Source organism: Humulus lupulus, chromosome 4 (genome assembly GCF_963169125.1).
Source record: "Humulus lupulus chromosome 4, drHumLupu1.1, whole genome shotgun sequence".
Classification (NCBI taxonomy): domain Eukaryota; kingdom Viridiplantae; phylum Streptophyta; class Magnoliopsida; order Rosales; family Cannabaceae; genus Humulus; species Humulus lupulus.
In genome coordinates, this window is record NC_084796.1 from 198,133,677 (window position 1) to 198,146,555 (window position 12,879).

At 36.4% G+C, this 12,879-nt stretch overlaps 2 protein-coding genes and 1 non-coding gene across 3 annotated transcripts; 1 reads left to right on the forward strand and 2 right to left on the reverse strand.

Moving 5' to 3' along the window:
* The first annotated feature begins 3,886 nt into the window (after positions 1 to 3,886).
* Positions 3,887 to 3,993, forward strand: LOC133833740 (small nucleolar RNA R71). The gene has a single exon (XR_009893103.1). It is a non-coding gene; the product is annotated as a small nucleolar RNA R71 (small nucleolar RNA).
* A 2,951-nt stretch (positions 3,994 to 6,944) lies between these two features.
* Positions 6,945 to 7,505, reverse strand: LOC133829352 (uncharacterized). The gene is made up of 3 exons (XM_062259134.1): positions 7,402 to 7,505; positions 7,150 to 7,318; positions 6,945 to 7,062 (listed from the first exon to the last, which is right to left on the reverse strand). The coding sequence occupies exons 1-3, from the start codon at positions 7,494 to 7,496 to the stop codon at positions 6,970 to 6,972; spliced, it is 357 nt and encodes a 118-aa protein (XP_062115118.1). The 5' UTR covers positions 7,497 to 7,505; the 3' UTR covers positions 6,945 to 6,969.
* Positions 7,506 to 7,579: 74 nt separating this feature from the next.
* LOC133832785 (uncharacterized) lies at positions 7,580 to 9,254 on the reverse strand. The gene is made up of 5 exons (XM_062263084.1): positions 9,145 to 9,254; positions 8,598 to 9,058; positions 8,257 to 8,508; positions 7,836 to 8,179; positions 7,580 to 7,754 (listed from the first exon to the last, which is right to left on the reverse strand). Exons 2-5 carry the CDS (start codon positions 8,631 to 8,633, stop codon positions 7,580 to 7,582), a joined length of 807 nt encoding a protein of 268 aa, XP_062119068.1. The 5' UTR covers positions 8,634 to 9,058; positions 9,145 to 9,254.
* Between the last annotated feature and the right edge of the window lie 3,625 nt (positions 9,255 to 12,879).

A 12,879-nucleotide genomic window follows, 5' to 3' on the forward strand; every position in this document is an offset into this window, starting at 1 on the left:
CAGCGCTAGCCTTTGGGCGCTGTAGCACTAGGCCCATATGCTGGAAGGGTTTTGGTTCTGTCTGTAGCGCTATAGCGCCCTTCCAAGAGCGCTGTAGCGCTACCCTGCCTTCTGAAGGGGATTTTGGGGTATTTTGCAAGGGTTTTTGACCTAAGGTTTAAGGTTTGGTTCCACCACCTTGTTTGGTGGAACTAGGACATCCCGGGGGGCTCGGGATTAGCCCCGGGGTTAGGTTTTAAACTTGAGGGTTGATGTTGACTTTGACCATGATTGTGTTAGGTAAGCGCTAAGGCTCGAGTGGGATCGTGCTCAAGGTGTCGTGACATCGAAAACCAGTGACTTGAAAGGTAAGAACACTGCACCCGAATGTATGATTGTGATGGGACTAAGTGCTCCCGAGAATTGTTTTGTGTCATCGTTGGTATTATGCCAAGGGACACGTGTAAGCGGTCTAAGAGTACCGTTCATGAATTTAGCGCATGGGACACGAATTGGCCACTGGGAGCCAGAAACGAAAGGATAACAGAGGGAGCAGCTTGTGAGCGCTAGCCCTGGTTATCATCTGTGCATTGTGTTATATGAGCTGATATGCTTTGTATATGAAATACTTGACTAATGATAAGCTTTGTATATGAAATACTTGACTGTTGATATGCTTGAAGTTTATGAGATGCCATATGTGAGATTGGCTTGACAGCTAAATGTGCATGTTCTATTGTTAATATGTGTTCTTGCTGGGCCTTGGCTCACGGGTGCTACGTGGTGCAGGTAAAGGCAAGAGCAAGCTGGACCAGGCCTGAGGTGGAGAGCTCCGAAGTGAATGTACATAGCTAGCCGTTCGATCACCATGATCGAGGAGTGTGTCAGGACAGAGATCACCTAACTGCTCATTTTTCCTTAGCATGGCTGTTAATGTATTTAAACTTTGTAACTTTTGTAAAAGGCTTTTAAACTGTCATGTTTGGGATCCCATGTACATAAACAATGTTTAGTATTGAAAATGTATCTTTCGAGACAAAAATGCTTTTAACCCTAGTTCCTCTACTATCTGAGTAACACGTTTTTACTTTAATGACTTGATTAGCGAGTCTGGCACTTTATAAACACACAGTGTAGCGGTCTTGGCTATCCAGGGCGTTACAAAGGAAGTGTGGAAGATAAATTAGGTTGAGTTTATCCATCAAAGGTAAGAAATTCTAGCTTTAGGTTCAGTGATTTCTACTGTTCTTTTGAGTTTTTGGGCTTCAAATTCAACCATGGTGATTTCCTTGTTTTCAGGTGCATGTGAGTGAATTTTATATGGTTAGGTCACTTGGGGTGAGTTGGAAATGTTGGTAGGCTTGTTTTGATGTTTGGTTGAAGTTTGGAAAATTTTTGGAAAGGTTTGGCTCGGGGAAAATCGAAGGAAGAAAAAATAGGGTATGCTGTGTTGTGGCTGGTGCTGTAGCGCTAGCCTTTGGTCGCTACAGCACTAGGCCGTGTGGTCTGGGGCATTTTTGGCTCTGGTTGTAGCACTGTAGCGCCCACTTTAGGGTGCTGTAGCACTACCCTATTCCCAGAAGGGGATTTTTGGGTTGTTTCTTAGGGTTTTTGGCTAAGGGCTCGGGGTTTGATTCTGCCACCCCGTTTGGTGGAATTAAGGCTTCCGGAGGCTAGGTTTTGTGATTGAAGTTTGGTGATGATTCTGATCTATGGTTGTGACTAGGTGTACGCTAGGGCTCAGACAGGATCGTGCTTGAGGTAAGAAAACTGCACCCGGTTATGTGATTGTGTTGGGACTAAGAGCTCCCTATATCTGTATAATGTCATAGATGGTATTATGCCATGGGACATGTGATAAACGACCTAAGAGTGATGTAATAAATATTTGCGCACAGGGCGCGGATCGGTCACTGGTAGCCGAGGACAGCTTAATATTCACTCAGCTCGTTTTAAGCGGCCTAGAGTCTGTGGGATAAATAGAGGGTGCGACCTATGGGCGTTGACCCTGGTTATCATATGTGAACTGATTATTGATATGAGATGATGTGCTTGGTATGCTGAATACTTGAATATTGTGAATACTTGGATCGTTGAGAATATGATTATACTGTATAAGTTATCTGGTTGTGTTTGTTAGATGATTATGCTCTGCTATTGTGTTTTCTTGCTGGGCCTTGTCTCACGGGTGCTACGTGGTGCAGGTAAAGGCAAAGGAAAAGTGGACCAGTCCTGAGATGGAGAGCTTTGGGGCTGAATGTACATAGTCAACCGATTGGCCGCCACGACCGAGGAGTGGTACAGGACAAGAAAAGCCTAATTGTTTGTTTTGCCTTAGAGTGGCTGGTAACTGTACTTTAATCCTGATATTTTGTAAACTGTCTTTTAACTTTATTACTTCTGGGATCCTATGTAAAGAAAGTGTTTGATTATAAGAAATTAAGCTTTTGAGACCAAAATATTTTAACCCTAGTTCAACTTTAGTTTCAGTAACACGTTTCTAACTAATTGACTTGGTTAGCAAGTCTTGCATCTTTATAAACACAAAGTGTAACAGTCTTGGCTATCCAAGGCATTACAATCTAGCTTCCCCCAAACCGAGCCTTTTAAATATAGACAACGACATTAAATTTATACTTGCACCCAAATCACATAAAGCTCTTTCACAATGAAAGTTGCCAATGGTCCAAGGAATAGTGAAACTGCCCGAATCTCTTAAATTTTGAGGAAGCTTCTTTTGAAGAATTACACTACTCTCTTCAGTTAATGCCACAGTTTCATAATCCTCCATTTTCTCTTATTAGACAATATCTCTTTCATAAACTTCACATAACTAGGCATTTGTTCTAGAGCCTTTGCAAAAGGAATGTCAATGTGATGTTTCTTAAATACCTCAAGAGATTTGGAGAATTTTTTGTCAAGATTAGCCTTTCAAAACCGTTGAGGATATGGAATCCTTGGTGTAGGCTCGGTGTATTTTGGTTTTTCTATCTGTGGAAGGTCTTCAGTTACCTCCTTTTGTATTGGACTAGTAACTTGATGATCCTCTGTCTTCTTCCCCTTGTCATCCACTGTAGGTCCATCATACTTAGTCTCACTCCTCAGAGCGATAGCTTGACATTGCTCTTTAGGATTTACCTCTATGGAACTAGGCAAATTCCCTTGTTGTCTACTAGAAAACATTTTAGCCAATTGACCTATTTGTGTCTCCAAACTCCTGATTGAAGACCTTGTCTCTATCATGAATTTATTTAATTAGTCTAGCTGAATTGTTGGTGGGTTCATTTGAAGATGTGGTGGTGGATGAGATGGGCGTGGGTTTGGATCATAATATGGTCTAGAATGTAATCCATAAGTCGGTTGATGAGGGGGTTGTTGAGATGGGTATTATGGATACTACGGTTGTAACCTTTGATTATTTTTCCAAGACAGATTAGGGTGATTTTTCCAAGCAGGAGTATAGGAATTTGAGTAAGTGTTGGGTGCAGGTCTTGAAAAGTTACCAATAACTTGTGCATGTTCCAAAGGCATATTATTCACATATATTGAGCAACTAGCTGTGCTCAGGCATTGTTCATAAGAATATGGTCCCCCACAAATCTCACAACTCACGACATTCTATATTTTCATTGCTTGTGTGGCGAGATTAGTTTGTTGCAATTGCTTGGTTAGGGATGCCACTTGAGCGGTCAATAGCGCAATTTGATCAACTTCTAAAATTCCTGTTACTTTCTTATTCTCATGCTCAGTGGGCCAATTATAGTTATCCACGGCCATCTCTTCCAATAATTCATATGCTTCATTAACGCTTTTTCTCATAAACGCTCCTCCCGATGCTGCATCTATAATTGTCCTTGTATTTCCCCCCAAACCATTGTAAAATGTATGAACCAGCAGCCACTTTTCTATTCCATGATGTGGGCATTTCCTTTGTAACTCTTTAAATCATTCCCATGCATCATATAAAGACTCCCTATCCAGCTAATGGAAGTTGTTAACCTCTCCTCTTATTCTGACTGACTTGGCAGGAGGAAAATATTTACCAAGGAATTTCTGAGCCAACTCTTCCCAAGTAACTATAGAGTTGGCTTGTAATGAATTCAACCAACTCTTAGCTCTGTCTCTTAGTGAAAATAAGAATAATCTTAATCTTACAACGCCATTACTCACCCCATTCATTTTGAATGTTGCACACAGCTCTAAAAAGTTTGTGATATGGAGATTTGGATCCTCATTTGGTAACCCCCCAAATTGTACACAATTCTGTACCATTTGAATAATTGAGGGTTTTATTTCAAAATTATTATTCTCAACAGTAGGAGGATGAATGCTTGAATGTATCCCTGTAACAGTATGGTACATAGCTTCTCAATGGCGAATCGGCTTCAGCTGCATTACCCATATTTGTGTTGTTGTTGACAAAATTATTTGCGTTCTTAGCCATGGTGAAATCCAACCTTCTCTTTATCATGCGATTTTCTCTGCACGTTCTCTCAATTTCAAGATTTATTGGTAAGAGTGCCTTTTGTCTACTTCCCCGCATATACCAATAATTTTTTAAACAAACAACAACCTCGATCCAAATAAGTGTAAAACAATAATAAAAGAAAAAAGAAACCAAATTAGAACAAACAACAATGAGCTTTGATATTGGAAATTAAGTCCTCAGCAACGACGCCAAAAACTTGATAGTGAAAATATATATACGCAAGTGCACTCAATCGATTCAAGTAATATAGATGATAAAATAGAGTATCGTTCCCACAAAGACGATTTCCCAGGTACCAATAATTGTTCTTAAATTTCTATTTGGCAAACAAAGTTTAGATGAATGAATTTAATTTTGAAATTGTAAATAACTATGAACAAATTACTAATCAAAAGATAAAAATCAATATTAAAAAGACATAGGGTATTAATTTCATCAACTTTTCATTCTACTAATTTCATTAATCAGCTCTAAATTTCTTTCTTTCTATTCTAATAGTAGGTTTACATAAATCAATTCCTATTCTTTTCCAAGATATAAGATCTCATCTTATATGCATGTTTTCTACATCTCTGTGATAAACTTAAACATATAGCAGGCATTAAACATGGAAACCTAAGTACTACACAAGCAATACAAGTACTTTTGGCCAATATGAAACCTATGTCTATATAATGATAGCATATTCCATTCTCATCTTTTCAATTTTGAATCAAAATCATAAATCAAGCAAATATTGATCAGGTATTTACTAGCATTAGGCACACATGATATAGATTAGAATAGAGAAGAAAAATCAATAAAACATCATAATTAAATTATATAGAAATCCAAGTGACTACATTAAACCCTAGATATCAGACATGACTAAATCAACAAAATAATAATTCAGAAACATAAGATTCAAAAACTTAAAGAAGAAAGAAAAATATAAAAATGCAGAACAACTAATCTAAGAATCAAAATTAGTCTCTAAAAACGTAATTAAAATCTGACCTAATGACCTAATTAAACCTTAAGTCTGAATTTATAGTAAAAAATTACAAAGGCTTTGCTTTTTCATATGTAGGCCGCGACTTGGACATCTCTAGATCGTGTACAGTGTCAATTTTTGAAGCATTTCGAATCTGTATAAGTCTTCAGACGCCACTACTTAGGAATCTCAAGTCGCGGTCCGTGTCCAAAATTTCCCCTTGCTTAGCCTCTGATTTCCCCTTGCGTCGCGGCTCTAGTTCCTTTCAGCATCCTTATGTTTCTGACTTGTCTAGAGTCGTGACTTATAAGCTTAAGTCGTGGCCCTAATTTCTTTATTTCTCAAATTAAGTCTTTCAACCTCGTTTCTTCATCACAAACTGACTTTTACTCGTCCTTAGCATCATTTTGAGTCAAACAACCACCAAGAGCTTTGTTTTTCTACCATTTTCTCTTTTTTTTTTTTACATTTTTCTCATGATTCACCGCACCAACCTACAACAAAGACAAACAAAAGCGTAATTTTGCACAAAACACACATAAAGACTCAAGATTACCACAAAAACACATTTGAAAACGACACTAAAATGAAGTTATCATTAACTCAGAGGCTTACGACGCTGTTGTGCTGCGACGCGCGTCTAGGGAAATGATGGCTTAGTCTCTCTAACTTGCTAGGGTCGCGACAATTGCTAAGGGCGCCGCGACTCAAATAGAGAGCATTGGCCAATTAAGGTTTTTTAGCTCGGAAACTCAAACCTAAAGGTTCGGGAAGGATTCTAGTACCTGGTTTAGTAGAATTTGAGGTCCCAGAGGTTAAAATTACAGCTTGAAACTTTTCAATGGTCAAAGTGATTGATGATTACCATTATTGCTTGTGACTAGGTTATACTACTAGGGCTCAGGGATAGGGATCGTGCACTACTACAAAAATTACATGATAAGTCGGTTAAAAATTGACATCTGAATGTTCATAAGTCGGTTGGGAACTGACTTCCCATGTAGTGACTTATGATGTAAAAACATGGTAGGTCAGTTGGCGCCAAACCGACATCTGGTGTAAGACATGGTACGTCGGTGGAAAACCGACATCTAGTGTAAGACATGGTACATCGGTTGCAAATCGACCTCTAGTGTAAGACATGGTAGGTCGGTTGTACACCGACCTCTTGTGTAAAACATGATATGTCGGTTCACAGCCGACTTATGGTGTAGACATCTATTGTCAGTTTTAGTAGAACCGACTTATGGTGTTTTTTTTCTTTTAAAAAGTGTATTATGCCCAAAACAAATCATGTTTTTTTATACAAACAAACTGAACAAAACAAAACATATATCACAATAATATAAAAATACTAGAATTTGAACTAAGTATCTAAAATAACGAGTCTTAAGTTAATTACAAAATGACTCACATAAGCATTGTAAACTATAGTTAGGCAACAAAAATGTGTATATCTTCAAGAAAGTCTAAGTTAACATTCTAAGTATATCTCATTAAAAGTCTAAGTTAACAAAAGTAAGTGGACCTATGTAGTACTCATCAAATCCATGACGCATTGTGCCCATTCTTCACGTACTTCATTGATCTCATCCTTTGTGTAATAGTTCTTCCTGCCACACTAAAACAAAATTCATTTCATGAGTTGAATTAATATATTTAATCTTAAGGTAAAGCTAGAACTTTAATAATGAATATTTTCACTTACATTACTAGTTAGCCAACGCATTGAAAACTCATTTGTCACGAAGTCCTTCATCATCCTCATAACATAGAACCCACATTGTACTGATTGTAATGGTTGACGAGGACACTTAACTGTTCTCCACGCGACTTCCTTAGTTTTTGCATTATTTGTGGGTAAATGTTGAAAGACACTAAATAATAATAACATAAACATTTAGATGTTGTTAATTTTAAATGAATTAAAGAGTATGCAGTTAATTGGTTATATTTTTACCGAGAAATGAGAGATTTGATTTCATCTGGTGGAAAATTGTGAAGAGAATCCAGTAAATAGCACAATTGGTGATCAAAATCAATTATTATAAGCATCCAATACTTTCTAACAAAAACACAAAAATATTTCATTATTAATATTATATATATTCACTAACAAAATACTAAAAGTAAAAAACTTACCCCTTATGATATGGCAACAACCACATCTGACCCAGATTTGAATCAAGCATTCGCTTTGATACCCATTCAACTTGTTCTTCTTCAGTGGATCCAACATTTGATAACCAAATTGGCTCAACAAAACGAAAAAAGTGACTGATCTCTCTTTTCACTAATTGGAAGTATAAAATCCTACATAAAAAAATATATCTCTGTTAAATTTATAAAATAAGTTATGAACAAACTTATAATTATTTTAAAAATCTTTGATACCTGATATATAACGATACACATGATGCTCCAATCTCTTGCATTAAGCCAACATGGACTATATCTTCTTGTGAGATATATAAATCATTCTCATGGTCGAATATCTCAAAATCCATCGTAATTTTGATCATGAAACTTGGCTCCACATACTTCACGGTAGTTAATAGACACTTGAGAAAGCGAGGAGCCCCACTAGGAATCTTGAAGAGTATCGGGGCACTAGCTTTAATTGACACTACTTCATTTTGACTAGGAAGTTTTTGGGAAGGATGAGACTTCTCTTGTGTCATTGGGGCATTAGGTATTGGTGAACCATTCTTTTTTTGCTTCTTTGTCTTCTTAGGTAGCTTCAACATGAAAGTAACACATGTTAGTCATGAAAAATAATTCAATCACTAAATATAGTTTCTTGTCAATGTCTTACCAAATCTGAATCGTAAGGAATGATCAGATTAGATGGCCACTCAACATAGTGGCCGACAGCATGACGTACTAAAGAAATCTCATCTCCAATAGGAAAAATAAGTTTAGCCTCATCATTGCAGCACTCATCCACTTGCACACAATAGTTACCCTTTCTTAAGTCAACACAATGAATTTTTCCGCTTGTTGCCATTATTCGTCCAATAGCAACAGTATCACCATTTTCTGTCAATAATCTAGACTTCTGATTATCCTACAAGCTCAAGACGAGGACAAAATAATATTTATGTTATAATAGATATTTTCTAAAGTAATAATATGAATAGGTGAAGAATAAAATACCTTTGAAGAAACTAAAGACTCATTTACCACCTCCATTGGCGTAGGGGTCTCACTTGTTCGTGAAACTATCGTAGGCAAACTCACTTCACTTCCTTTTAATGATGAAATTTGGTTTGCTAATTCTGTAAACTTTGTCAAAAATAACTCTCGTTCTTCTCTTTCTCGTTTTCGTTCTATTTCAAATTGTTCAGCTTGACTACGTAGTCTTTGCTCAAAGGATTGTTCTAACTTTTTAAAGTCATCTAAGTATTTTTGCGATTGGTGTTGCTGAAATTGAAATTGATATTGTTGAAGTCCACTAAAACCTCCTGCTGGCTTCAAAAAGTAGTCTCTTTGTGCAACACCACGACTTTGGCCTCTTACTCTACCAGGATGCTCCTTTGTTCCTAACACTTGTGTCAATATATCGTTTGTCCCAACTTCTACAAGTGTCCCCTCATTTCTCTTATCTAGAAGGTCATCTTGCAATATTTAATTTCATAAATTTAGTAATACAATATAATGAAGGATAAAAAAAAAATCCAAGTTCATATAGTTTACAACATACAATGGCATCTCCTATAAGCTTGTCACGTTCATTTACATAATTTCCTGATGCATCTTTCCTTGCCTCCTTCCAAAGTATAGATCGATCTATTGGCTCATATGTGCCTAGTTTAGTTTTCTATAACAAAATAAAACTCAATTAGTTATATATTAAACCACTACAAAAATTAAAATCAATAGTAAAAGCTCACTTACAAGGTCAATTTCTATTTCTTTATAACTGTGTCGTGATGAACGATGAGGATACTCCAAAGCAGCACGCCTTTCTTTTTGTTTTTTACTAAATTCCTAATTCAATTGGAATAATTTAACTTTTCAATAAATTAATATATGAATAAAAAAAATTGAAACTTAGTATTGTACACTTACTTGAAATTCTTTACTTTTTCTTTTGGTGACGAAGTTTTTCCATTCCTCCTCAGGAATGTTATATCTTTTTGGAGGCACATCTAATGCAGTGGGATTTGCTTCCAATAAATCTTGGTTGTTAAGGTAAGGAGCTACAAATCTTCTAGTCAAAAATGTTTTGAATGTCCTCCACTTAATGCCTACTGAACTCATCACTTCCTTTCTCATTCCTTCATTAAGATGAAAAGCTAGCTACAAAGTTTAACAATACAAGTCAGTGTAAATAATAATATACAAGTTTAAAAGATTACCTTCAGTCTATGAACCTTACATTTACATCTTTCCAAACATTCTCTAAAGTTGCAGCAGGAACATCATGCCAATTATCATATGTAATTGACACCATTGACTTTGCTTGCATCCCCAAATAGCATTGTAACGATCTCTCCGGAGTTCCAATTGATTGCCCTCTCTTGTTAAACCTTAAATTTATCTTAATCCCTTTGATCTTGTCAGCAATTATTTTTGCCAATCGCACTATCCCCTTAGTCTGCCTACTTTTCTTCTTCTTTGTTGTAAGATCTTCATTACCAGCCTCTTCTAAATTGATACCTTTGTCTGCATTGTCTTCAAGTTCCTCTTCGGGATGCTCTTCATGATGGTCCATGATCCTATTAAGAAAAAACAAGTATGAAGATTATCATATCAGTATGAATTTTTTTACCTGGTGAAACATTATTGCTACAGCTATTATCATATCACAACGAATCCAATGAAAAAACATTACTTTTTTCTAAGCAGCCAAATTAAGTTAGTCAACTCAGCAAATCGAATGGTCAAAATACTTTGACATGATGAAGCTCGTATTGTTACAAGTTTAATATTTTTCATCATTTTTGAGCCATACATTTCTTCTTCCATTATTCTGTGTTCACATTAAATTTATTATTCTATTTGAATTGTTTGCAAAGAATAAATGTGTTCGGGCACATGCAGAGTATCTCATTCCAGTTACTTAGTGTTAGTTATTCCCACTTAAACAAAATGGGTGTTAAAGTCTATAATTGTTTATCCATTTGCCAATTGGCATGTGATTAATTGGAATATATTAATAATGGAAGGTTCAGCCATATACAAGCTAAATTATGCCACTTTTTGTATTGACAGATGTAGAGTGTGATGAATCTATCTTATGCTCAGTCAGGTTCTGAAATATTCCCCAATTACCCTTTATCTAGCAAATCAAGAAGTTGATAATAAAACAACTCGGTAATTTTATCAAATAGGTTATAGACTATGCAAGAAAAGCAAAAAAGAGTAAGTAACTGAGAAAACCCAGTTGGGAAAAAAGATGAAATACCTCTTCGAGATAGTCTCTATCGAGCTTATCGGAGATTCTGATTGAGGCAAAGACAGTGACGAGAATGAGAGATAAGGGCAAAAAGAAGGCAAGTACAAAGCTTCCGGTGCTGGGACCTGCACACGTGACCACACTCAGGCCTCTAGCTCTAGCTCTGGTTTTCAATGGGTCACCGGAGAATGTAAGCACCGGCGAATTGGTCGAGCAAGAAGAGTTGAATGAAGCCATTGTGGGAGTGGAAGTGGGTCGGAGAGTGATATCGCCCAATAAACTCCTAAGCGGTCGCAGTAGTAATCGGGCTATGTCGTATCCACAGAGAGGTAAAATACAAAATTAAAAGAAAGATTAGTAAATTAAAAATCATAAACTTTGGAAAAATGTGAATTTGAAAAAGAATATAAACATTAAATGAATAAAATTGAGGAATTAGAATCAGAAAGAAAGTATGGAAGGCATAAGTTTCATTTATGCAAACATATATATATTTTAATAAAATTGATTCCTTATACTCAACTATAATTCTACACCATTAATTATAGTTGGAAAATATATATATTAAAGCTCTCCTTAAAATATGTTCTTTAATTAAATTATACTAACTTCTAATTTTAAAAGCCTATCATATTATATACTTTAGAGCGACAAAATACCATTGGCAGAATGCAGTAAAAAGCATATAATATAACAAATATTCTAAATTAAATTAAAAACCTAAATTACATAAGAAGAGCATGACTAGACTTATGTAAAAGATAATAATAAATTTAGAACAAAAATTAGAAGAAAATAAATTTAATTGTAACAAATATATAGAAATGAAGAACAAAATAAAGAATCAATATATTAAAAATATAATGTAACACATGAACTCCACTCTAGCCTTTCCACAAGAAAATTTAGCCTAAAATAGGCATTGTTTTCACTCACAAAAAATCTAAAAGAAAAATAGGAAAAGTTAATGTTTTTCTCTCCAATACTCTCTACACTCTCCTTACACAATCTGATGAGATTTTACACCATTTGGTACTCTATTTATAGTGTAAATAGGACTCAAAATCGTGTAAAACCGTGTATCAAATAGTGGGAAAGTGGCTTAAAAAGCTGATGAAAATGGGAGACACGGACTGGTCATGGTCGGGTGCTGGGGAGCATGGGCTGACGAGTGGGACGCGTGGCGGGCTATGGTTCGCTGCTGGGCTGGAGGCGTCAGTCACGGTCGGGCCGTGGGAGACAAAGCAGGCGCGTCAGGCTGGCGTGTCAGGTGCAGTCCGTCAGACGTGGCAGAAGTGGCAGGGGGCGTGTCAGGGGCAACTCGGCTCGGCTCGGCTGGCGTCAGGCTGCTGTGTGGGACGCGTGTCACATGCTGGAGGAACGGCTTGGCTTAGGCGCGGCTCGGCTGGGCGAATGAGGATCTGCCACGTGGCAGCGTGAGAACAGCCATAGGCTGGGTTTGGGCTCCATTTTGGGCTTGATTTTGGGCCTATTTCTCCTTCAAAAATGTCATTTTCTTCATAATTTATTCAATTTTAATTCTTTCTTTTTCCTTTCTTTTTCTTTGTGTCAAAAATATATTTTATTTCCTGAAAATTAAACACAAATTAAATTAAAATTAATATTTTCAAATATAAAATATATGACAATAAATCCGTGAAAATATTAATTAAAACTTAATTAATTTTACACTTTAAGATTAATAAAATGATATTTTTGAGTACTAATCAGAGAGCAGAGGGGTTGGAGCTGTGCGTGGAGAGAGTGAGAGCGACTGAGGTTGGGTTGGAGATTAGGAGAATCCTTGCCATGAAAAACAATAAACAATATATATATAGTTATTCACAGATTAAACAATATATATATTTATAGAAACCCAAGAACAAGAGAAACCCATAAAAAACAATAAACAATATATATATAGTTATTCACAGATTAAAGACCAAATCAAACTCCTGGGAAGAAAACAAACCCCAGAAATTCAGTCCACGGCGGCACTCGGAGTCGGCGGGTATGATGGCAAAAAGGATTGAAGAA

Coding starts and splice junctions, on each gene's coding strand:
- LOC133829352 (XM_062259134.1), bottom strand. CDS start 7,496: ATGCTTATAATAATTGATTTTGATCACCAATTGTGCTATTTACTGGAT. Junction 7,319..7,401: donor ATCAAATCTCTCATTTCTCG/GTAAAAATATAA, acceptor ATTATTATTTAG/TGTCTTTCAACATTTACCCA. Junction 7,063..7,149: donor TGCGTTGGCTAACTAGTAAT/GTAAGTGAAAAT, acceptor ATTTTGTTTTAG/TGTGGCAGGAAGAACTATTA.
- LOC133832785 (XM_062263084.1), bottom strand. CDS start 8,633: ATGGAGGTGGTAAATGAGTCTTTAGTTTCTTCAAAG. Junction 8,180..8,256: donor TTCCTTACGATTCAGATTTG/GTAAGACATTGA, acceptor TTCATGTTGAAG/CTACCTAAGAAGACAAAGAA. Junction 7,755..7,835: donor TGTGTATCGTTATATATCAG/GTATCAAAGATT, acceptor TTTTTTATGTAG/GATTTTATACTTCCAATTAG.